General features: G+C 44.2%; 1 protein-coding gene across 1 annotated transcript; it reads left to right on the top strand.

Annotated features, from left to right (window-relative positions):
- The first annotated feature begins 1,101 nt into the window (after nucleotides 1-1,101).
- On the top strand, nucleotides 1,102-19,121 carry LOC104031211 (protein spire homolog 1-like). Its single transcript, XM_075727771.1, is given in 16 exon segments — nucleotides 1,102-1,342; nucleotides 2,141-2,172; nucleotides 2,651-2,815; nucleotides 3,571-3,696; nucleotides 3,984-4,049; nucleotides 7,405-7,602; nucleotides 9,688-9,756; nucleotides 10,229-10,358; nucleotides 11,362-11,486; nucleotides 12,838-12,913; nucleotides 13,466-13,620; nucleotides 14,782-14,913; nucleotides 16,242-16,306; nucleotides 17,155-17,182; nucleotides 17,603-17,745; nucleotides 18,950-19,121. Coding segments are annotated over 16 exon segments (1,923 nt in total).
- Nucleotides 19,122-19,397: the final 276 nt, after the last annotated feature.

Below are 19,397 nucleotides of genomic sequence, written 5' to 3'. Positions count from 1 at the left end.
CGTCAGGGGCCCGGCCGAGCGCGGTGGCCGGGCTGATGCCTGGGGCAGGGTGAAGCCTGTGGGGCAGCCCAGAAGGCAGTGCCCGGCCGCCAGCCCCCCGGCCGTGGGGGCCCACCACAGGGTCCGGTGACGCCAAGGCACGCTGGCCCGGACACCTCTCCAAGGCCTGGGGCCTGACTCTGACACGTTGCATTCCCAAAATGTCGTAAGTGAGAAGGGCAAGAAACACAAATCACGAGCGTTATTCACACTTCGTAAACCTCGCAGTTCTTCAGTGTCTGCCTCGGGAGTTTGGGCTGTTCAGAGCCAGCGCAGCAGAAGCTGAGGTCCCCTGCGCTGCCCTACAGGCGCTGCAGCAGCAGGGGTTCTTCAGGGGATGACCCCCGTCCCCACCCATCACGTACACAGACCCTGAAGTGTGAAAAAAGTTGGGTAACTTCCTTCACACCAGCAGCAATGCGTATCAGCATTTTGAACACGGAAGGGCCTTGCTGCCCTTACCCTGGGAGCCCACCCAGCCTGCCTGGTCCCTGCACACACTACTCCCAGCCCCAGCTGCTGGGATTTGCTGTGGCAGGGCCCAAGGGTCAAGGCCAGGCAGGAGCCAGGCCTGTGGTAGCTGATTGCTGTAACATATTAGTGCTTCCAGAATAGTTTCCCATCAAATGGATTGTATTTTGGTGGACTTCTGTGAGTTCTTCTCCCCTGAGTGTAAGACATTATTTCCTGTCTCCTCCCCGCTCCACCTGAAGTTAAATGTACTCTTTTTTTACCTGCCAACATTGGTATTCCAATTAATATATTTGGTAGAAACAATGGAGTTAAACTGAGCATGATTTTTGTACCATCTTGCCTTCTCTTTAGATTCCATTTTGTTATACTTTCTGTTTTCTTTCAAGGAGTCTCATACAAATAGAGATTAAAGTGGTGTCCCTTTAAAAAGGCAGAGCAAGATTGGTATGAATGATCACACCTGTAGAGAAGAGAGGTGAGAGCAAACCAGGAGGCAGAACTGATAAAAGGCTGCTATCAGCACTTGCCTGTCCTGGAAAGGGGGATGTAAAACTTCCTAGGCTAAGAGTGGAGATGGTAAAGGTGAAAATGGAGCTTCCACGGTGTGAGCAGAGGATTGGAAAGGTTTCTCTAGCCGATATTCTGAGGTGTTTTGAACATCCTATAAGTGAGGAGCAAGCTTGGGCTGTCTGCTTTCAGTGTTGCCGTAAAATGGAGCAGTTGGCTCAGGGGCTGTGCCCACCACTCCATTCTGTATTCATAAAAGGTCCTGGAAGCATCTTTATCCATGCTGACGGTACTGCTTCCTTCAAGGTGTACCACAAGTCTGGTAAGAGCATAGGTAGCTGTAGATGCAAAGGGCTATTCCTATAACAGGCTGAAATGTGGGGACAAAGTGGTGAATTTTTTTTTCCCATGCTTCCCCACCCCGTGTCGTCATGAAGCTGTTCTGCTGCCTATACTTCACATCAAAGGACTGTAGATGAGTGGTAATACAGATGTACAGCCTACTAATTTTTCTAATAGTGCTCTAGAGAGTCATTTGGTTCTAGGGAATAGCTGGGATGAAAGTTTGTTACTACTTATGTTATTTGAAATAAATAGTCTGAGGCTTTATTATATGTCCTGCTTTGTTCATCTTCCAATGTATGATTCCTTTGTTATAGTAACTCTTATGACAGATCTATGATTGACAGTTTCCCTTTTTTGTCACTATGTGTAGCCAGCAAGTGGCAACAAGCTTGTCTTATGCAGGGCTTGGTTGTATTGCTGCAGAGGTCAAAGCTAGGCTAACTCTTCAGGGACAAGAGCGGGTAATAAAAAATGAAGACAAAGATCCAATGCCTTTCTTATGGTTAGATATCTATTAGCAAACAAAAAAAAAAGTACCCAGCAGCAGTTAGTCTGGGGCTAATGCTCATGATAAGAAGAGTATCCTGTCTTGCTTTCCAGGAGTCCCCAAATATAGGCCTACTTTCCCAAGGTGGGACTGACCTTAGTCAGAGGGCTTTGTTTCCTTATTACCAAGAATTCTTCCTGTTTTTCTCTTTTGACAGGGATTCTAAAAGCTGTTTATCGATGCCTGTGCAGTTATGTTTCTTCCCCACCCCTCTTTTTTCCCTTTCAGATGTTGGCAGCATTCAGCAATCAGAGGATAAGGTAAGCCTGTGTCTTCACCTTCATTATGTGTGCAGATATAATCCTGCTGTAGTAGAAGGTCAGCTCAGGAGGTGCAGATGTCTTTGGAAACTATGATGGTGCTCAGATTCGCTGTGCCCTGTGAGAGTGACTGTTCCCTGCAATCTGGAAAATGAAACAAAATGCTAGGCCTGAACTCAAGTATGACAATGGGGTTGGGAAACAATGTGCACAGATGCTGCCTACTGTGGAATAGCCCACAGTCTTTTTGTCTTAATAATAGAGAACTTAGAGGTGCTAGGTAAGGCCATTTAAAAATCTTAAAACAGGTTATTTAGGGCGTATCTCAGGCTACCCGATGAGCATCTAGCTGCCTTTTGGGCCCTTCTCATCCTGAGAGATGTGCTCAGCCCTGGGGGGCAGTGGAGGGTATGTGTATGGCTGGGAAGTGAGAGCTGTGAAGTTCTTGCTGCGCTGCCTCCTTGGTCTGTGTCTGCAGCTGTTGGAGTACTTGGGAGTGGTGATCTATGAAGCCCTGGACTGGGGAATCGACAGCCAAGCAGAGCGAGAACTGAGTGATCCTTTGGAGAAACTGCTGTGCCTCATGTTGAAACTGGATGAGGAGGCAATGAAACCAGCAGTCACCCTTCACGATGTTATCAAGGTTTCCTTCTTCCCCCTTAATAAATATAGCAGCTTTAGAGGAGTTGGTGGAACAATGCTGTTAACCAAGGGGCAAGATCATTTCTGGGAAAAAGCTGGGTAGCTTGTAGGAGGACATAGAGGGAGCACATGGCTTTCCCATCAGAGGAAAAAGGCAAAACCATCTTAGCTGCATGCAAGTGCCTATGGAAAAGAATTAAGAAGGAAAGCTGAGCATGGCTCTCACACAGCTGCGTCTACAAAGTCCTTCTGTACATAGTCTCCAGATTCAATACCTAGAAGACTATGGATATTGAAAAAAGTCACTTGTCCATAGTATTCAGTTTCTGCAAGAGCTGGGATCTGAATGTCTCAACCCAAACAAATATTTTCCTCTCAACCATAATTTAAAGGTATGAGAAACTTCCCCTCCCTCAGTCTGATCAGGGCAGGGGAAAAGAACAGGACAAGTGACTCCACCTGCTGTGTTTTTTTTGTGCTTTGTCTGTGCAGGAGGCTTCCCCTTCCAGGTACTTATTTCAAAGCACACCTTATGGAGAACAAGATATATAAATTACACAGCTACTTAAATTATTGTACATGCAATATGGGCATCTTGCTGCTTTGTTCCTCTGCATCTGCAATAGGAAAAAAAAAATACAAAGAGGCTGTGAGGAAGACCTTTTTTTCACCATGGATTGAGAAAATGTAATCTTGCTTTATTTTACCATGTTTTTTCATTTCAAGATCTCTTTTAAATAGCTGCACTTCTTTCAGGCCTGTGAGGAGCACTTGTCCAGACCTTCTGAGGCTACCAGCCATTATGAAATGACCTGCAGGAGCCTGTTTACTGAATATATGGAACTTCAGAAGCTTGTGACCATCATCCAGACCTCCAAAGAGGTACATTTGGGATCACCCCTTAGCTGCTATTCCCTCTACCTTCACACACTCACCTAGTTCTAAAGTAACCTTCCCATTGCACTAGAAATGGAGTACCTAGCTGAAGGTCTGTTTTCATGATGTGAAAAACTACTGTTTCTGCACCATATTAGTAATTTATTGTAGCTTTTGAAAGTTTGGGTGTTTGAGGCTTCTAGGCTTTTCAGATTAATATTAGTAATTTATACCAGATAGATAGGAAATCACTGAACAGCACAAGGTAATGACCTCATATGCTTGTTTCTCAGAGTCTGAGAAAAATGGATGTGGAAGATTTGGTGGAAAATCCCCTTCAGAAGAAGGAAAAACATTGGGTAAGGGTTTTAATTCCTTCATTATGGAGGGTTGGGGGTTTTTGTCTATCTTGGCTCCCTGAGGCTTTCCACTGACTCTTCTATGAAAAGTAGTTTTTGAGCATAAACAAAACTTCTTAGGTTGTTCAACAGCTTAAGTAGTTAAAGACTTGTCTGCAAAACAAGCTGGGGAGTGAACTTGAAGTTAAACTATTTTGTGTGTTAACCTCATGTGGACATTTATTCTACAGAAAGATTGTCTTTGTGGTTCAACTTAAACCACTTCTAAAAATGAAGTTGGAGGCAGTCTTTGGAGTAAGTGTCCACAAGTAGTTACTCAGGTTGTTTCTTCCTGCAAATGAGCCCAAAACTCCAGCTCTTGGCAGGAACTGACACTTACCAAAAGCAATCTGTTCCTTTCTTGTAGCTGGACTGAAAACTCCCAGCAAACTGTTCTGTTGGTGGTAGAATCATAGAATCATTTAGGTTGGTAAAGACCTTTAAGATCATCCAGTCCAGCCATTAACCTAACAGTACCAAGTCCACCACTAAACCAATTAAGGGTAGAGTAATAATTAATTTCATGTTTCCTGGCTTGGTGGCTGCATTATTTTTTTAATGAAAGTAAATCTAGGAATCACTAAGGTTGGAAAGCACCTCTAAGATCATCAGTCCAACCGTCAACCTAACACCACCACACCTACTAAACCATGTCCCAGAGTGCCACATCTACACGTTTTTTGAACACCACCAGGGATGGTGACTCCACCACCTCTTTCGGCAGCCTGTTCCAATGCTTGGCCACTCTTTCAGTAACAAATTTTCTCTTAATATCCAATCTAAACCTCCCCTGATGCAACTTGAGGCCATTTCCTCTTGTCCTATCGCTTGCTACTTGGGAGAAGAGACCAACACCCACCTCACTACAACTTCCTTTCAGGTTGGTAGTATTGGGGTGGACTAGTTCACTCTTATGTGGGGTCTGTGCTGGTTCAGGGCTGGATGGGACTGAAGGACAGTAGCTCTGTCCATCTTTGTGGTTGTGCAGCTCCAGCAGCTCAAAGAAAGGGGTGAAGGAGGGTGAGGTTGGAGATGTAGCTCCTACCTTCTGCTGACTGCCTTTCTTGTGTTTCCATTCTGTCCTTCCCTAGATCTTGGACTGTATGTTTGGGGCAGAGAAAGCAACTTACTCTGTTCTTTTCAAGGCCCTACACAGTCAGGGCTCTATCAGAAACAAATAGCTCTTCTGGCTGGAGCTCTGCCCGGCATAAACAAATGCACTGTAGTCTGGAGTCTGTGGAGACAAACGGCAAGCCCCGAGAGACTTGTGGGCTCGCTCCCTTTGTCTAAATAGCACTTGCTTTGAAGCGTGCTCAAACTATTCGTATGAAAATGTTTGTGAAATGTGTGTTTGGGCATATTCTCAATTTTGTGATCTATTAAAATAAACTGGCAAGCTATCTCAAACCACAAACTCATCAACTACTGTAGCTCTTTTCTGCAGGGAATACATGAATAAATACATGGGCTTTGCCGTGTGGCCTGAAGGCCAGTGCATTTGGCCTCTGCTCCTTCAGGAGACATGAATTCCAAAAGCAGGATGTCTGTTGCAAATCCTCTGTCTCTAGTTTCCAAGTCCCTAAGCATCAGTTGATCGCATTGCTCTGCCAAACTCTTGAGTTTAAAATAACCAGGATGCCAACTTCACTGGGATGCCACAGATTGGAGCCGATATCTTGAGTGGTGCCAAGCAGCTAATGCTCTCTATGGACCATACTTTTTCATGTTGACGGCTACGAAACAGGCCTTCTGAAACATAGACCACAGCCTGATAGCATGCAGGGTTGTACAGTCCCAGCAGAGCTTATCTGTACATGTCACAAGACAACCTTCACCTTGAAATCTAAGCAGTGAGGCCTCTTAGGAACACATCTGTCTTACCACTCATCTGTTGAACTGAAGGCAATGGGTTTGGAGTGCTTTAGCATTTTGTGTTGTATTGCACAGGTGTGGGAAGTTTATGTGGTGTTTGACAATACATGGGATGGCCCAAGTGGAATAATTGCAGTGATCCAGTCAGTAGGGAAAGAAAAGTATGAGTGATAACAATATCACTTACATCTGAAAAATGTTTTGGGTGTGCAAGTTGCTCTGAAATGGCCAGCTGAAGGCAATTCTCGTCCCAAAGCTCATGTGGCAATATTACAGTACAGAAGTCTTTCTTCGGGTCATATCTTTCAGTCAAGTTCTGTCACTATGTGAAATACGACTGTAGAAACTGCAAATGGCTCAGGGTACACTATTTCAAAGGTCTCTAATACTGATCAGTTTGCCCAGAGACTTTGGGTGTTCTCCTAGACAATAATAAATATAGCCTAGGATATATGGCTAGTATATGGTCAATCTTGATCAGTTCTAGTTCTCTGGAGTTGAGGTATGGCTGTACCAAAGCCAGGCTAAAACAATCCAACAAAAAAATCTGTCTCCTTGAAGACAGCCATCAGTCAGAGCTTGCATAAGACTATTCTGATATTATACCAAGATAGCTGAAGGGATAAGTTGAGAGAAGATGCTTCATACAGTAAGTGGAGAAGGAATAGGAGTTTAAGTCAGAAACTTTGTTCTCAGGCAGAGTTCTAAAATGTTTTGCTTCCCTTTCACTGTTTATAATACAATCACTTGTTCTTACTCAGTTTGCCGTTGGGATCCAGATAAGCTGTTGACTTAGCGCTTCCATTACAATATTGTCTAAACATGCTATTGAGTTGATTATTTTTTTCCTGTCTTTTGTTGGGTTATACTGCATGTCTGAGCATCCTCAGATATTAATACAGGAACAGGATGAGCAGATGTCAGAGTTATCAGCTTGTGTCTCCAGGCTGAAACTGCTAACATATGCTGCTGTGAAGGTTAAAGTATGAGATCCCTTTCCCCTTGTCTTTCTCTTTTGTCTGTGGGCCCTTCAGCTCTTGGTTTCTGAAAGTTCAGAGGATTTTAATGGCAAGATTTGGGATTTCATTCCCAGTGTTTCCTAGGATCCAGTAATATGAAAAAACTCTGGCACCTGGAGCACTTGCAGGAAGTAGGTATTCAAGAAAATGGGTCTAGCTACCTGGCAGCAGAAGTTGTGTTTTGCTGAAGTATGTTCATAAAGTTAATGCAAAATTTGGGAATGAGCCTGGTGAGCCAGTTCCCAGATCCCTCGCTGTAAATTAACTTCTGCAAAGAGAAGCAATTCTCTGCTCTGGTACTGTGCCCTGATCTGGAAGTGAGTTGAAGGGGATGTTAAGGACATGCTTCTGTGTTTCTGAGTTACTTCACTTGCTGAGTGTGTCCTATTACATGGAGGGAGGGGATGCTGCTCTGTGTGTTCTAGCCAGCTGTTGACTTGGCCCTCACTGATTTCTTCGAGGCATCCCTGTAGCCCAACGTCATTCGTGAACTGCAGAATGGTGTGAGGCTGCGAAAGGCCACTGAGCGACTGCAGCGTCACACGCCTCCAAAAGAATGTATCTGCTCTCCGTATGAATTACTTTTGGATGATATTCAGCACAAGAGGTACACCCTTCGTAAGGTGAGTGACTAGAGTCAGCAGACAACTTTGAAACCACTTGCTCTACCTCATTTCTAAGCAGTACTCATTGAGACCTCTTTTCCAAAAGCCTGTCTTTCTCAATGGTACTTCCAAGTCCAGAAGTGTCTTCGTCTCCCTCTCAGCTGCAGCTCAACATTAGATTACCCTGTTTCTCCACCCAAGTGCTTCATTTCGAGTAACTTTTTAAGTCAGAGGTAGCCATGCTTTCATGAAGCTGGATGGTAAACTTTTTCTCCCTCCAGGGGTCAGCCACTCCCTTCCCTGGAGCAATTATGCTGCCTTGCACACAACAGTTTCATGAAACAGACCCTTGCTTGCTTATGCTTTCCACCTTGGACCCTTGTGTCCTCCCAGGCTGCTTGAGCTGAGCTGTGCCTGGCATCTCTTAGTAGTTTCCTTGCCTTCCCGGATGTTGTGGGATGTGTGCAAGTGCAAAAGCACTTTTGAGTGAGTCCGTTGCTCAGCCTCAGGCAGAGGCCTCTAGGCAGTGTGCATGAGCTACTGCAGGAGTTTAGTCAGGGTAAAAAAAGCTGAGCTCCTTCCCAGGGCAGCTGCTGTGCGGACTCAAGTGTTAGGGGCTTCCAGCAATGTGGATGGTTGGTGAAGACAACCAGATACAAAAATGTCTGGGGTGTTTCTAAAGGCTCGTGATGCTCTTCACTTGCTGCAGCTTGAGCTGGGAATGATGAGCGGATCTAAAACACTGGCATAAGGCTTTGTGGCATTGGCGTGCTTTGCAAACAGACGTCTTGGCAGAAGATGAGACACAACTCTACTTGTAATAAAGAGCGATATTTTTAAAAGTGAAAACTTTGCATACCACACTAGACATTGGCTTTTTTTCTCCTTGTTGGTGCTGCTAGAGTGCAGGGTGTTTAAAAGCCTCAGCTAAACCATGCACCTCTATAAAACCCCAGCTCTTGCTTGTCTTGACTGTGGCTCCAGCCTTCAGATAAGGCTATGGCATTTCTCTGGAAATGATACCTTGATTGATATATAAATAAATAGTAGTGGAGAGGAGACAATACATCATAACTACCTGTGTTCCTTGTAATGTACTGTGTATCAACACACTCTGCAGTACAGAACTGTAACTCAAGGTGGCAGGATGAACTGGGTCTTGATTTTTTTTTTTTCTTTCTTTTTTTCTGTGGTCAATGTGAAGCACAAACATGTTTGAAGAGTAGTAGTCAGAAATGCTAGAAGAAAGCATAGAGTGCTACTGCTCACGTCTTTGTGAAGGCTCTTAAACAAGAATTTCCCCATCTGCAAAGCTATTTTAAAGTTTCTCTAGCAAACAGTGGACTGATTTGCAAGTGAATGAAAGCACAGCTCATGTGGGAAGCTGTGGTGTTGTTCTACCTGCACTCCCACCTGTTCTGAAGTTGTACACACAGGGAAAGTAAATGGCATAGCCTCAAAATAAGAATAAGTGAACAAGGCAGCTAAAGACATGCATGTGCAACTTGGCTTTTTTTGTCAGCTCTCCCCTATGCAGCAAGCACGGGGATTGATGAGGGAGACAGTCTCACATGAATACCTGCCCTGCAATTCTGTCTTGCTATTGTTCATAGTTTAGTATGGCATAAGCCAGTCTCTGGGACTCTAGCTTAGGCATACAGCTGCCTGCTGCTGCAGTTCTTGTTACAGCCTTGTTAACCCATTGAATTCCTCTCCTCCCTGGGGCTGAGTTCTCACTGATGAATGTGATGTGACCATGGTGCTTGTCAGGATCACTCCTGACATTAAAATCTGCGTACAACGTTTTCCAGTGGCTTCTCAGAGCAGTTCATGAACTGCTGGGGCTAGAAGGTTGTATGCTGCTTGTGCAAGCCTCAAAGGGCTTCTGATTGCCTCCAGTTTGCCACAGGCAAATCTGTCTCTACCAGAAACCCAAGTAAGTAAACCTCATCATTCTATACTTCCCAACTCGGTTTTGTTATGCCTTCCACACTTCCCCCATTCCCAAATCCTGACTTGAGTCGTTCACTGTGCCACTGAATGGGAGGGTGTACCAGGAGTAGAGAAAGAACTCTTGCTTAAGCATCATTTCTGCTCTTTCAGGTGATCGTCGAGCAAAAATGCAGGACCCCCAAAATTGATGTAGCTGCTCACAAGCCTCACCTAAAGCCTGTAGGTGACCTGGTGCTGCATATAATGATAACAAAACAAGATGATTCTGGAGTTGACAGGACAGTTTCTAGGAACATAGAGCTAATGTCTTAGCTACTGGTTTGGATTTGGGAGGGGGATATATTAACCATACTTAACTCTTGGGTAGACCCTCCTGCCAAAACATGGGAGATGACATCTTCATAGAAGAAAGATGATCCATCTCCCTACTTTCTCTGCTGCTTCTTCCATTTGGAACATTTTGTGGTCCTGAAAGTACTTCTGGAGTTCTTGGTTTCAAATTTGAGAGTTGCTAGAGTATTCTACTATGCAGTATCTAAAGGTTCTCTCGTGTATCTCGTGTGCAGAGTCCAGTGCCCTCTTGAGTGAGAGGCAGTTGTAAAACAGTGCCATTGCTGAAGGAGTAGTTCTGTCGCCACTGGTCTCCTTGCTCTATCCACTGGCTCTTTCTGGTGCTATGCTTTGCCTGCAGGTGCTGGAGAGGAAGCTGAAAGAGTGTGTGCCGTGGGAGTCCAGCTGGCATGAACAGCTCATGGCAGAAATAAAACAACCACAGAAGCTTCGATCAGCAGCAGCAAGGAAAAATGGGAGCAGGCCCAAAGGTACCTGCTACAAAGTGACCTATCAAGCACGCAAGTGAAGTCAGTGTTGACTAAAAATAATGCATGGCCTTTGAAATGCACCCCCCCTTATCTTTTCCATAGCATGTATAATGCAAGGGAGGTGGGAATGCAGATTTTGTGTGATAGAGGTGGTGTGGCACAAGAATAGTTCTTTCTAGAAAATGTTTGTGGCTCATTAAGACTCAAAAGATGTTTCAACTTACCCTTTATTTTTTTAATAGATGTTCAAATTTGTCTGTCCGCTAAGTGAACAGGATTTTGACCATCACCTAAAACTAAAAGGTTGTGTAACTACCAGGATAAAGTCTAGCCAAATCTCAAATTCTGATGTGTGGGTGTCCTGGTTTCAGCTGGGATAGAGTTAATTTTCTTCCTAGTAGCTGGTATAGTACTGTGTTTTGGATTTAGTATGAGAATAATGCTGATAACACCCTGATGTTTTAGTTGTTGCTAAGTCGTGTTTATACTAGTTAAGGACTTTTTAGCTTCCCATGCTCTGCCAGGTGCACAAGAAGCTGGGAGGGGGCACAGCCAGGACAGCTGACCCAAACTGACCAAAGGGCTATTCCATACCATATGATGTCATGCTCAGTATAGAAATTGGTGGGAGTTGGCTGAGGGGCAGCTTTTGCTGCTCAGGGACTGGCTGGGTCAGCGAGTGGTGAGCAATTGCATTGTTCATCACTTTTTTTGTATATTCTTTTATCATTATTATTATTATTACTTTCTCTTTTATTATTACTCTCTCTGCTGTCCTATTAAACTGCCTTTACCTCAACGCACAGATTTTACTTTCTTTATTTTCCCAATTCTGTCCCCAGTCCCAGCACAGGGGGAGGGTGAGCGAGCGGCTGTGTGGTGTTTAGTTGCCAACTGGGGTTAAACCATGACAGTGGGTATCAAATTTGTCATTTTCTTGTCACAGCACAGTGTCTTATCTTGTATGTGTGTGCAGGGTTTTTGTTCCCCCTCTCCCCTGCAGAAATGCTGGTGACACCAAATATTGCCTTGAAATCTCCAAGTGATAGTTTCTTAACTCACCAAGATGCCAGTATAGAGTTTAAAATTGTCAACACTACAACACAGCAGCTGGGACCAGGAGTTCAGGTAAGGCTTTAAATTAAAGGACTCTGGAGAGGTACTAGTACTTCAGGCGTTACGTCTGCACACACACATAGCCTGGAACATCAGGTTCAAATTCTAGTGTGGGCAGTCTTGTCTCTCAGAAGTGAACGGATGTGGTACTGTTAGGCTCATTGAAGTCCTTCCCTCTACAGAAGCTCATACCATATTTAAATACTTCTTTGTGGCATGACTGCAGTCTATAGAACCAAGGTCTGCTCTGGTCTCTTAAAACTAGATCCTGCACAAGTTTTAATATGCATAGGAGTTTGGCCAATATGGGCCAGAACCATTCCCACTCTTAGCTCACAGTGAGGCATTTGATGCTAGATGTATTGATGTATTTGCATTTCATGTGGTATGTGAGCTTGTGGAAGGAAAACTTAATGATTTATTTTCAGGAAGCAACTTCACTGGTGAATTCCCACTCTTTTGCCTGTGGAGAAATCCTGGGAGCACCATTCTTCAATAAACCATGATACATAGTCTTCAGGTTCTTTAACTCCTGGCTTGATCATGAAAAGCTTGACTGCTTGATTCTGGGATTCAGTCTGAACATATTCAGAAATTCTGTGGAACAGAACTTAAGCCCTAACGCATCGAGTCTAGCACAGATGCACTGGCATACAAACAGGAATCTGTTTTCTGTAAACATTTCTGTCTGAAATGCAGTTGCTTAACTGAGGAAAACGGATATGAATTAATAAAAGCAGAAAATCTTAGCTATATTTGTACAGGTCTGTGCTACTTGTAGGAATGCTCAGCATTTGAGAACCCTGTGATTGATGTATTACTGCTAAACTAGAAGGACCTTCATATGGAGACTAATATAATCAAATATGTTTTCTGCTTTTCTAGAGAAGCTAGAAACAGTGCTGTTGAGATAGAGCATTGGGTTTGAGTTGGGTTAGTGATGCACAGTCTCTTGAACTGATCTCCAGTGTTGCTATATGTGAGCTGGAGCCGAGAAAATGATTCCAAGGTACTCTGAGAGTTGTACAGGGAGGATTTTGTGAAGTTGGTTCCTGAACAGATGAAACTTTGGGACTAGTATCTGCATTGAACTTGTGAGAGAGAGAGAGAGAGAACAGATGAATTTGAGTTTTCACTAGCTTGGCTGGAGCCTCCTGGTTGCAGGGGCAATTAACTTGCTATCACTTCTTGGAATATAAAGTTGCTAAATGTACCACATTGATTTCTCTCTCCACTCCACTTTTGGCTGAGCCTTGAACATTTCTGGTCAGTCCTGAGTTTTGTTCAGCAGCAGCACCTCTGAGGAAGTGGGCTTGGTGTCTCTTGTATGCAGCTTAAGAACATCCTGTCCTCTGGTCTACAGGAAGTCACTCCCAAGCTGCCTTCCAGCACCTGGCTTGCCTCAACCAGGTCATCAGTAGTATCCTGCAAGAGCACAGGTCAGTCTACTTCTAGCTGCACATCTAAACCAGGTGACAAAGTACAGTCAGTGGCCTGCTGGGTTCCCAAAGTCTTAGGTTGGTCTCACTGTACACTTTCTCTCTGATCACCTGAAGACACTTTACAGGAGAAGCTCCAACACTGAGTAATGAGTCTGGGGAGGTGCCCTTAGAACACCATTCCTCTGCACTTGCCTTCAGTGCTTGTGTAGCTCCTGCAGCTTCAAAACAATGATAGCATGTCCCCAAAGGCCTAACTGGAATTCACAGTAAAAGCTAAATGAGTGTTTTGAATGTTCAAGTAGAAAGCGAACCACTTGATTTTATTAAACTAAATGGTGCTAATGAAGCCCCATCACTGCCTACTGACAAGCATAATTACTGTAACCTCTGCTTTTTGTGATCTGAGCTGATGAGGATTGAGTGGGAGAGGTGTAAGCCTTGCTACCTTCAGAAGGCAGTGTAGTGCTGTTGAGTGTTCAGCTTTTGAGGTGAATACTTAGAAGTTGCCAGTTGGTTTTCTGCACCCTAAAACTCTCTCTTCCTATCCAGGTCTCGCTGCAAATTGCACCTATCCTCCCATGAGTGCACCCACACTAAGAGGCATTAAACCTAATGGTTTCCTGAATGTTGGCCAACAGCAGCTGCCTCCTTACAGAGAAAGGTCCAGATCTCTAGAGAGGGGCCTTCAAAGCAAGGATAGCAAAGTAAGTCCGGCATGTCAGCTAGCAAGCATGGTCTGATACATTTGGTAATGACCAGAGCTTGCACCTTGATCCTCGTGCAAGCAGTAAGCATGTTCTGTGGTTTTTATCTTAGGCCATATTGTATACTGATCTTAAGCTGGGATATTATACTCTCCTTGGAGACAGCTTAAGAGAAGACTGGATGCCGTAGTGTCCTTGTGGAGGCTTCCCAGTTTAAATGATAAATAAAGAAATAAAATTGTGCCTCATACAAGAAGAGAAAAATACTGCTGCATTACTTGAAAGTGTCTGTCAAGGCTTCTTCAAGCAGACTGTAGTTGGCAATGGGACTGTCCTGCTTTCTTCATCTCCATCTTCCCTCATTCCTTCTAGATTCTGATACGTTCATAAACATCCTTTAAGCTGTGGTAAAGGGAACAAGTGGTTGACAAAATGTAGATAACACAGCATCAGTGACTTTTAAATGTATGTGGTACTGAAGTCATCAAGTTCTGAATGACTGTTGTGGGAGCAGTGCTGGGTTTTGTGCGCTTCTGTGCAACCTTCTGAATCAAGGCCTTGCCCTGTTCTGCCCTGACAAGGTGTGCTGTGCCCTTGCCTCCTCCTTTTCTTCTGCATCCCTCCCTGCCCCATCCCGGCAAGTCTCTGACCATAACTCTGTGTGACCTCTATGTTCAGCAGCGTGGTGGGGGATGCAGGTGGGTTGGACTCCCCACCTGGGATAAAAGCACTGTTGTCTCTCCTGGTTGATCACCAGACCATAGCTGCTGTTTGTGTGGGGCCAGTGAGTCTTGGCAAAGAGAAGGCAAGAGAGCATTGAGCTGTGGAAAGGGATCCTGTGCCTAGAAGGGGCCAGGGGCCATCTGTGGTGTGGTCTGAACCAAAGGGTAGAATTCCCCAGAGACTGGCTCTGGAGATGGTATTAACTACTGTGGTGACTGAGGGACCTGCTTCCCTAATGAGGTGTCAGGAAGCTGCTTGAAAACTAGAGCAACCACTAAAACCCCGTAGTAGTTTCTCTGCTAGTATTGTCAGAGTCAGCTGATACTGAGTTTTCAGGACAGATGCTCCTGAACCTCTTGGGACCCAGTTTTGAGGATGACCTTCCCACATATCTGCTTCCTTCAGCTTTCTCTGATGCTTAACTTCTGTTTTCAATAGGACTGTTCCTTTCCTACCAAGTGGCCATCACCAACCATTGCTGAGCTGATTGGAACCAGATATGCAATGATGATGCTGGAAGGGCAAGGCTTCCTCCAAGGAGGCAGTGATGGTGTCTTTCCAAGAGCAAAGGTGTGTTTCCTCTCCTTCTCTTTGTGCTGTCCTTGCCTTTTCAAAAGCTGGCTGGCTTAATGGCTCTCAGTGCTGAACTGCTGAGGTGCTCTCTGCCTCAACTTATCCTGTTCTACAGCTGATCTGAGTTCAGCCCTAGGCTGTAAAAATCTTTTAATACTTGTGTGGTGATGGCTTCTAATCAAGCTTAAGCTGTGTAAGGTGCCTAGAAAGTAATCCAGCCTTTGCTTGATACTTCTTGTCTGTTATTTCCACACTAGGAGAGCAGACTGCCATGACTGTTCACCAGTTCTGAAATCACAAAGTAATTAAATGGGATTTGGTACTGCTAAACAGTGACACAAAAGCTCTTAACTCAGGCTCCCACACCTGAGTTGTGCTGACTCAAACCACCTTGCTGAGTGGATGCAAAGGTCAGGGAGATGAAGGGGGCAGGGGGAATGACCTGCAGCACAGGACTACTCTGCTTAACTGCTGGCTTATTCACTTGAGTCTCCTTCAGAGGGAGCATTGCAACCAGCCCCTGTAGAGCAGATGCTGTGAGTACAAGCCGTTTGCAACACAGATCTGAGGAATTCTGTGCTACTTGGCTTAGGGGTCAGCTTCTTGCCCTCGCTTATTTGGCAGTATAGACAGAGCCAAAGGGTTCTACTAGCAGAGCTATGCTACTTCCACAGTCTGTCTGATGCTCCTGAGACTCGTTTTCTTCTCACCTTACTTACCAACCCTGCTTTAACTTGCCTGCTCTCTGCCTATTCTAAAATGGCTCTCTTACCCCCTTTGTGTTCTTGCTGCTGAAGTTTTTTTAGCTTTCTCAAGCTCTGCTTCTCAAGATAATATCACTTCTCACTGCCAGCTGTGTATGAATATGTTCTTTTTTATAAAGTTCAAGTGACTCATCAGCTTCCTTATGACTCATTTTTTGCTTCAGGATTGGATTCAAATTTGCCCTGACTTAATCTCTTTGGGATTGCTGCAGTCTACCTCAAAGAATGTCTCTCTTCTTCCCTCTCTCTTAACTAGCTACTGTTACACTCTTGCACAATACAGCTATTGTTTGCTCAAGAGCCTTTTTTAAACTCCTGTTGTCTGGCAGCTGCCCCAAACCTCTGCACCATAAAAACACTGGCCTACAAATAAGACTTGGTTTTGCCTTTTTAGCTTTTAATTCCTGTGTCTTTGCTATCCTTTATTGGACCTCTGTTATTTTATGTGGATCTAAAGCCTTTAGAAGGTTGGTTTATGTGCTTGCTCTTTGGCAGGCAGTGGATACTGTTGGTACGAAGATATTTCCCATTTGCATTCACAAGTAACTTTCCTTTCCACAGATCTGTTTCAGCTGCCATAAGCAGATGCTTCTTAAGTGGCCTTACAGCTGTTACCTCTGCAGCAGGTGAGCTGGTACAAAAGGACTGAATGAGGAGGGAGAAAAGAGTGAAAGAACAGTGCTGAAAATACTCAGTATTCAAACAGTTGTAGTACTGGGTAGGAACAGGTTGCTGAGCCCTTCATTTTTGCCTTACTGCACAAGCCAGGCTGAAGTGTCTACAGCTGCAGAGGATGTGGAGACTTGCCTCTGAAGTGGTATCTCAATTTTAACTCTTAGTATTAAGCTAGCAGTAACCAAATTTACTGTGCAAGTATTAGATTCAGTTTCTCTCAGAGATTGCTCTCTGCATTTTGCTCTAAAGGTTGGATTTAACTTTAGTCAAAGGCTTGAGCAGGTTCTGGGAGAGGCTCTTCACCAGAATCTTCTGTTGAGGACTGAAAAAGTGAACTCCAGACTGTGTGACTGGGAAAGGAGTTGGACCTACTTGTATCCACTTATTTGTCAGAGGTTTTCTGTTCATGGGAGAGGAAAATAGGAACTTTAGGCTCATTGAGGCTCGTTTAAATCTATTTGAAGCAGTGGTGAAGCACTGAATTGATTACAAGCAACAAGTAAACAACCACTGGGAATGGACTAACTGTGTGGTGGTAGTGCTGGGTGAAGAGTAATGGGTGTTTGCAGATAAACCCTTCAAGCTATGGATGCTGACACATTTCAGATGGTTTAAAGTAGTATAAATATAGAAGGGCTGGCAAACTGAATAGGGGAGTTCTAAGCTTGCTCACTTTGCTGTCAAGTAATTGTGCCACAATCGCAAATTAAGACTTACTTGGGAAAGTCACCCTTAGCTGCAATACTGGTATCTGCTGAGCTTTACTCAAATGATAATGCTGGGAACTTTTTTCTCTTAGTGTTGTCTGCTGTGACTGCTGCATCAAGGCAAGTCTAGCCTTTACAACAGCATATGGGTGTTTTACATTTTCTGTTTTCCTTGCACCTCACCTAGTCATAGAAAACTTTCCTTCATCCCACTGATGTCTCAGATCTACCCTCTAGCTTGTTTCTAAGAAAACAGAAGAGGGATTCTATGATTCTAAGGAATATTACAAGGTGCAAAAGCAGCCAGAGTGCCACAGACATCTCTTGTCATACTTAGCTAAAACAACTCTGGTTCCTCTGTCTTTCATCCTGTGTAAAGTGGTTGGGATTACTCTATTTATACAAGGGTCAGAAAGTTCACTGCATTAATGTCTATCTTCTAAGTGCACCAATAAATCAATTGCATGCCATGCAAATTTTCCTGCTAAGAAGGAGGATGTGTTTGCCCGAGAACTCAGGTGACTCGTGTTGTGATTGTAGATGTCCATGCCCTTCAGAATGTGTGTACATCTCCCGTTTCACTTCCTAAAACTTTTGAGACTCTCCAGAGAGGAGGACCCAGGTACTCAAGAGCAGAAGAGCTCAGAGCTGCTGCGTGAAATAGAGCACTGGGAGTGTTTGGGGTAAGCTGGGATGGGGATATTCTGTTTTTACCTTGAAAGATGTTACCAGTTACTTGTATACGCAAGTTTACAAACATGCAGAGAGAAGTATGTAGTATTATGCTGGTCAGCTGAATGTTATGCTGAATGACTGGTTCAGCCACTGGTCTAACTAGTCTACAGTTCTCTGTGGATTTTTTTGTATTGTGGATTTTAGATGACCAAAAGGGAGGACGTGTAGGTACTCTGAAATCCATTTTACTTTTTAGCTATGAGGTTTCTGACATGGGTTCAGAAGTGTCCATATTAGTCCAGATGTAGAAGGTTCCTTGCAGCAGCTTAATTTGTATGAGAACTTCCAGACCCCATTATATTCTGTCCCCCACAGCTGGGGGTCTGTCACAACAACTCAGGAGTAGCCCCTTTATACCTAGAAACAAAATAAGCTAATGGTCTCAGATATAACTGACTGAAGAGTAATGCCACAAATGGTTTCTCAGTCCCTCCACGCTACCTACAGACACCCTTTCTTTTTTGTCCCCAGAAAGGGAACTGTTTCAAAAAGAGCTTTTGACAGTTCCAGGTAGAAAAGACAGACCTTGTCAGTAAAAGTGCAATATCTAGGACTGGAAACATACATTATCTGTTTTCTTCTTTCCAAATAAGTTATATATTCTACTGGGGGAACAGGTATCTTTTTTTTTTTTTTTTTTCTCTCTGAAACCATTCTTTAATGTAGCCAAGAAAGAGTCACAGCAGTTCCTGGTTCAAAGGCTTGTACTTCAGTTGCCAAAAATCAGGGGTAGTGTTCACTACTGAAGTTAACTGTGTGGGGCAGTGGTTTGGTCTGTCTTATAATGCAGGTGCTGCAGAAGAGGTCTGAGTGACTGCATTACTGTCATACTTCAGGATGGGGGGAAAAAACAAAACAAAACAAAAAAACCTTAGAGCATAAGGATGTGGCCATAACCTTGGATCAACCACAGATACCCATTAGTCCTTTGGCTGACATACTGTCCATAGAGAGAAGGTGCCAGTAAATGAAGCTGTTCTGCTGCTTTGTAGCCTTCCAAAGTGGAGCTGACTGCTCTGTTGAACTCATGCCTTTAGCTAAATCACTTAGCAGTGTTGGATCATGCGTGGGGGAAAGGTGGAACAGCACCATGTCCTCTAACAGAAACCTGGGTCAGCTTTCCTGCTTTTCTTTTTCCCTCTCCCACTCCAGCGTACCTGTTATTTTGGAACCCCATTGCCTAGCACAGCCTCTGTGCTGTTACGCAGGGACCATGGCAGACTGGCTGACTGCAGACATCTGTACGCAATGTGAGCAGTATCTGTTGAACATGGCTTCCAGTCAACAGCAGAGCATCCGTCTCAGGAGAATTTCCTGGCCTTGAACCAAACTGGAATGACTCTACCATACATTTCTCCTGCCACTTGTTCTGTACCTGAAGTAAATGAAACAGCTTTATGCACCTACTGACATAAAGGCCTGAATAAAAGACCTCCCTGCTGGTTAGTCTAAGCAGGAAGCACAGTTAGTATTTATGTATTGTGAAGTATTACAAAGCTTTGTGGCTTTTAGAACTGTTTTAATTCTTTTTATGTGTCTTTGGGGAAAATAAATGTTGAAGCGCTATCACGCCTCTAGCATTTCCTCCTTTGCACCTGCA

The sequence above is a fragment of the Pelecanus crispus genome, chromosome 1 (genome assembly GCF_030463565.1).
Source record: "Pelecanus crispus isolate bPelCri1 chromosome 1, bPelCri1.pri, whole genome shotgun sequence".
NCBI classification, from domain to species: Eukaryota; Metazoa; Chordata; class Aves; order Pelecaniformes; family Pelecanidae; genus Pelecanus; species Pelecanus crispus.
This window is presented reverse-complemented; position numbering and strand designations above follow the sequence as displayed.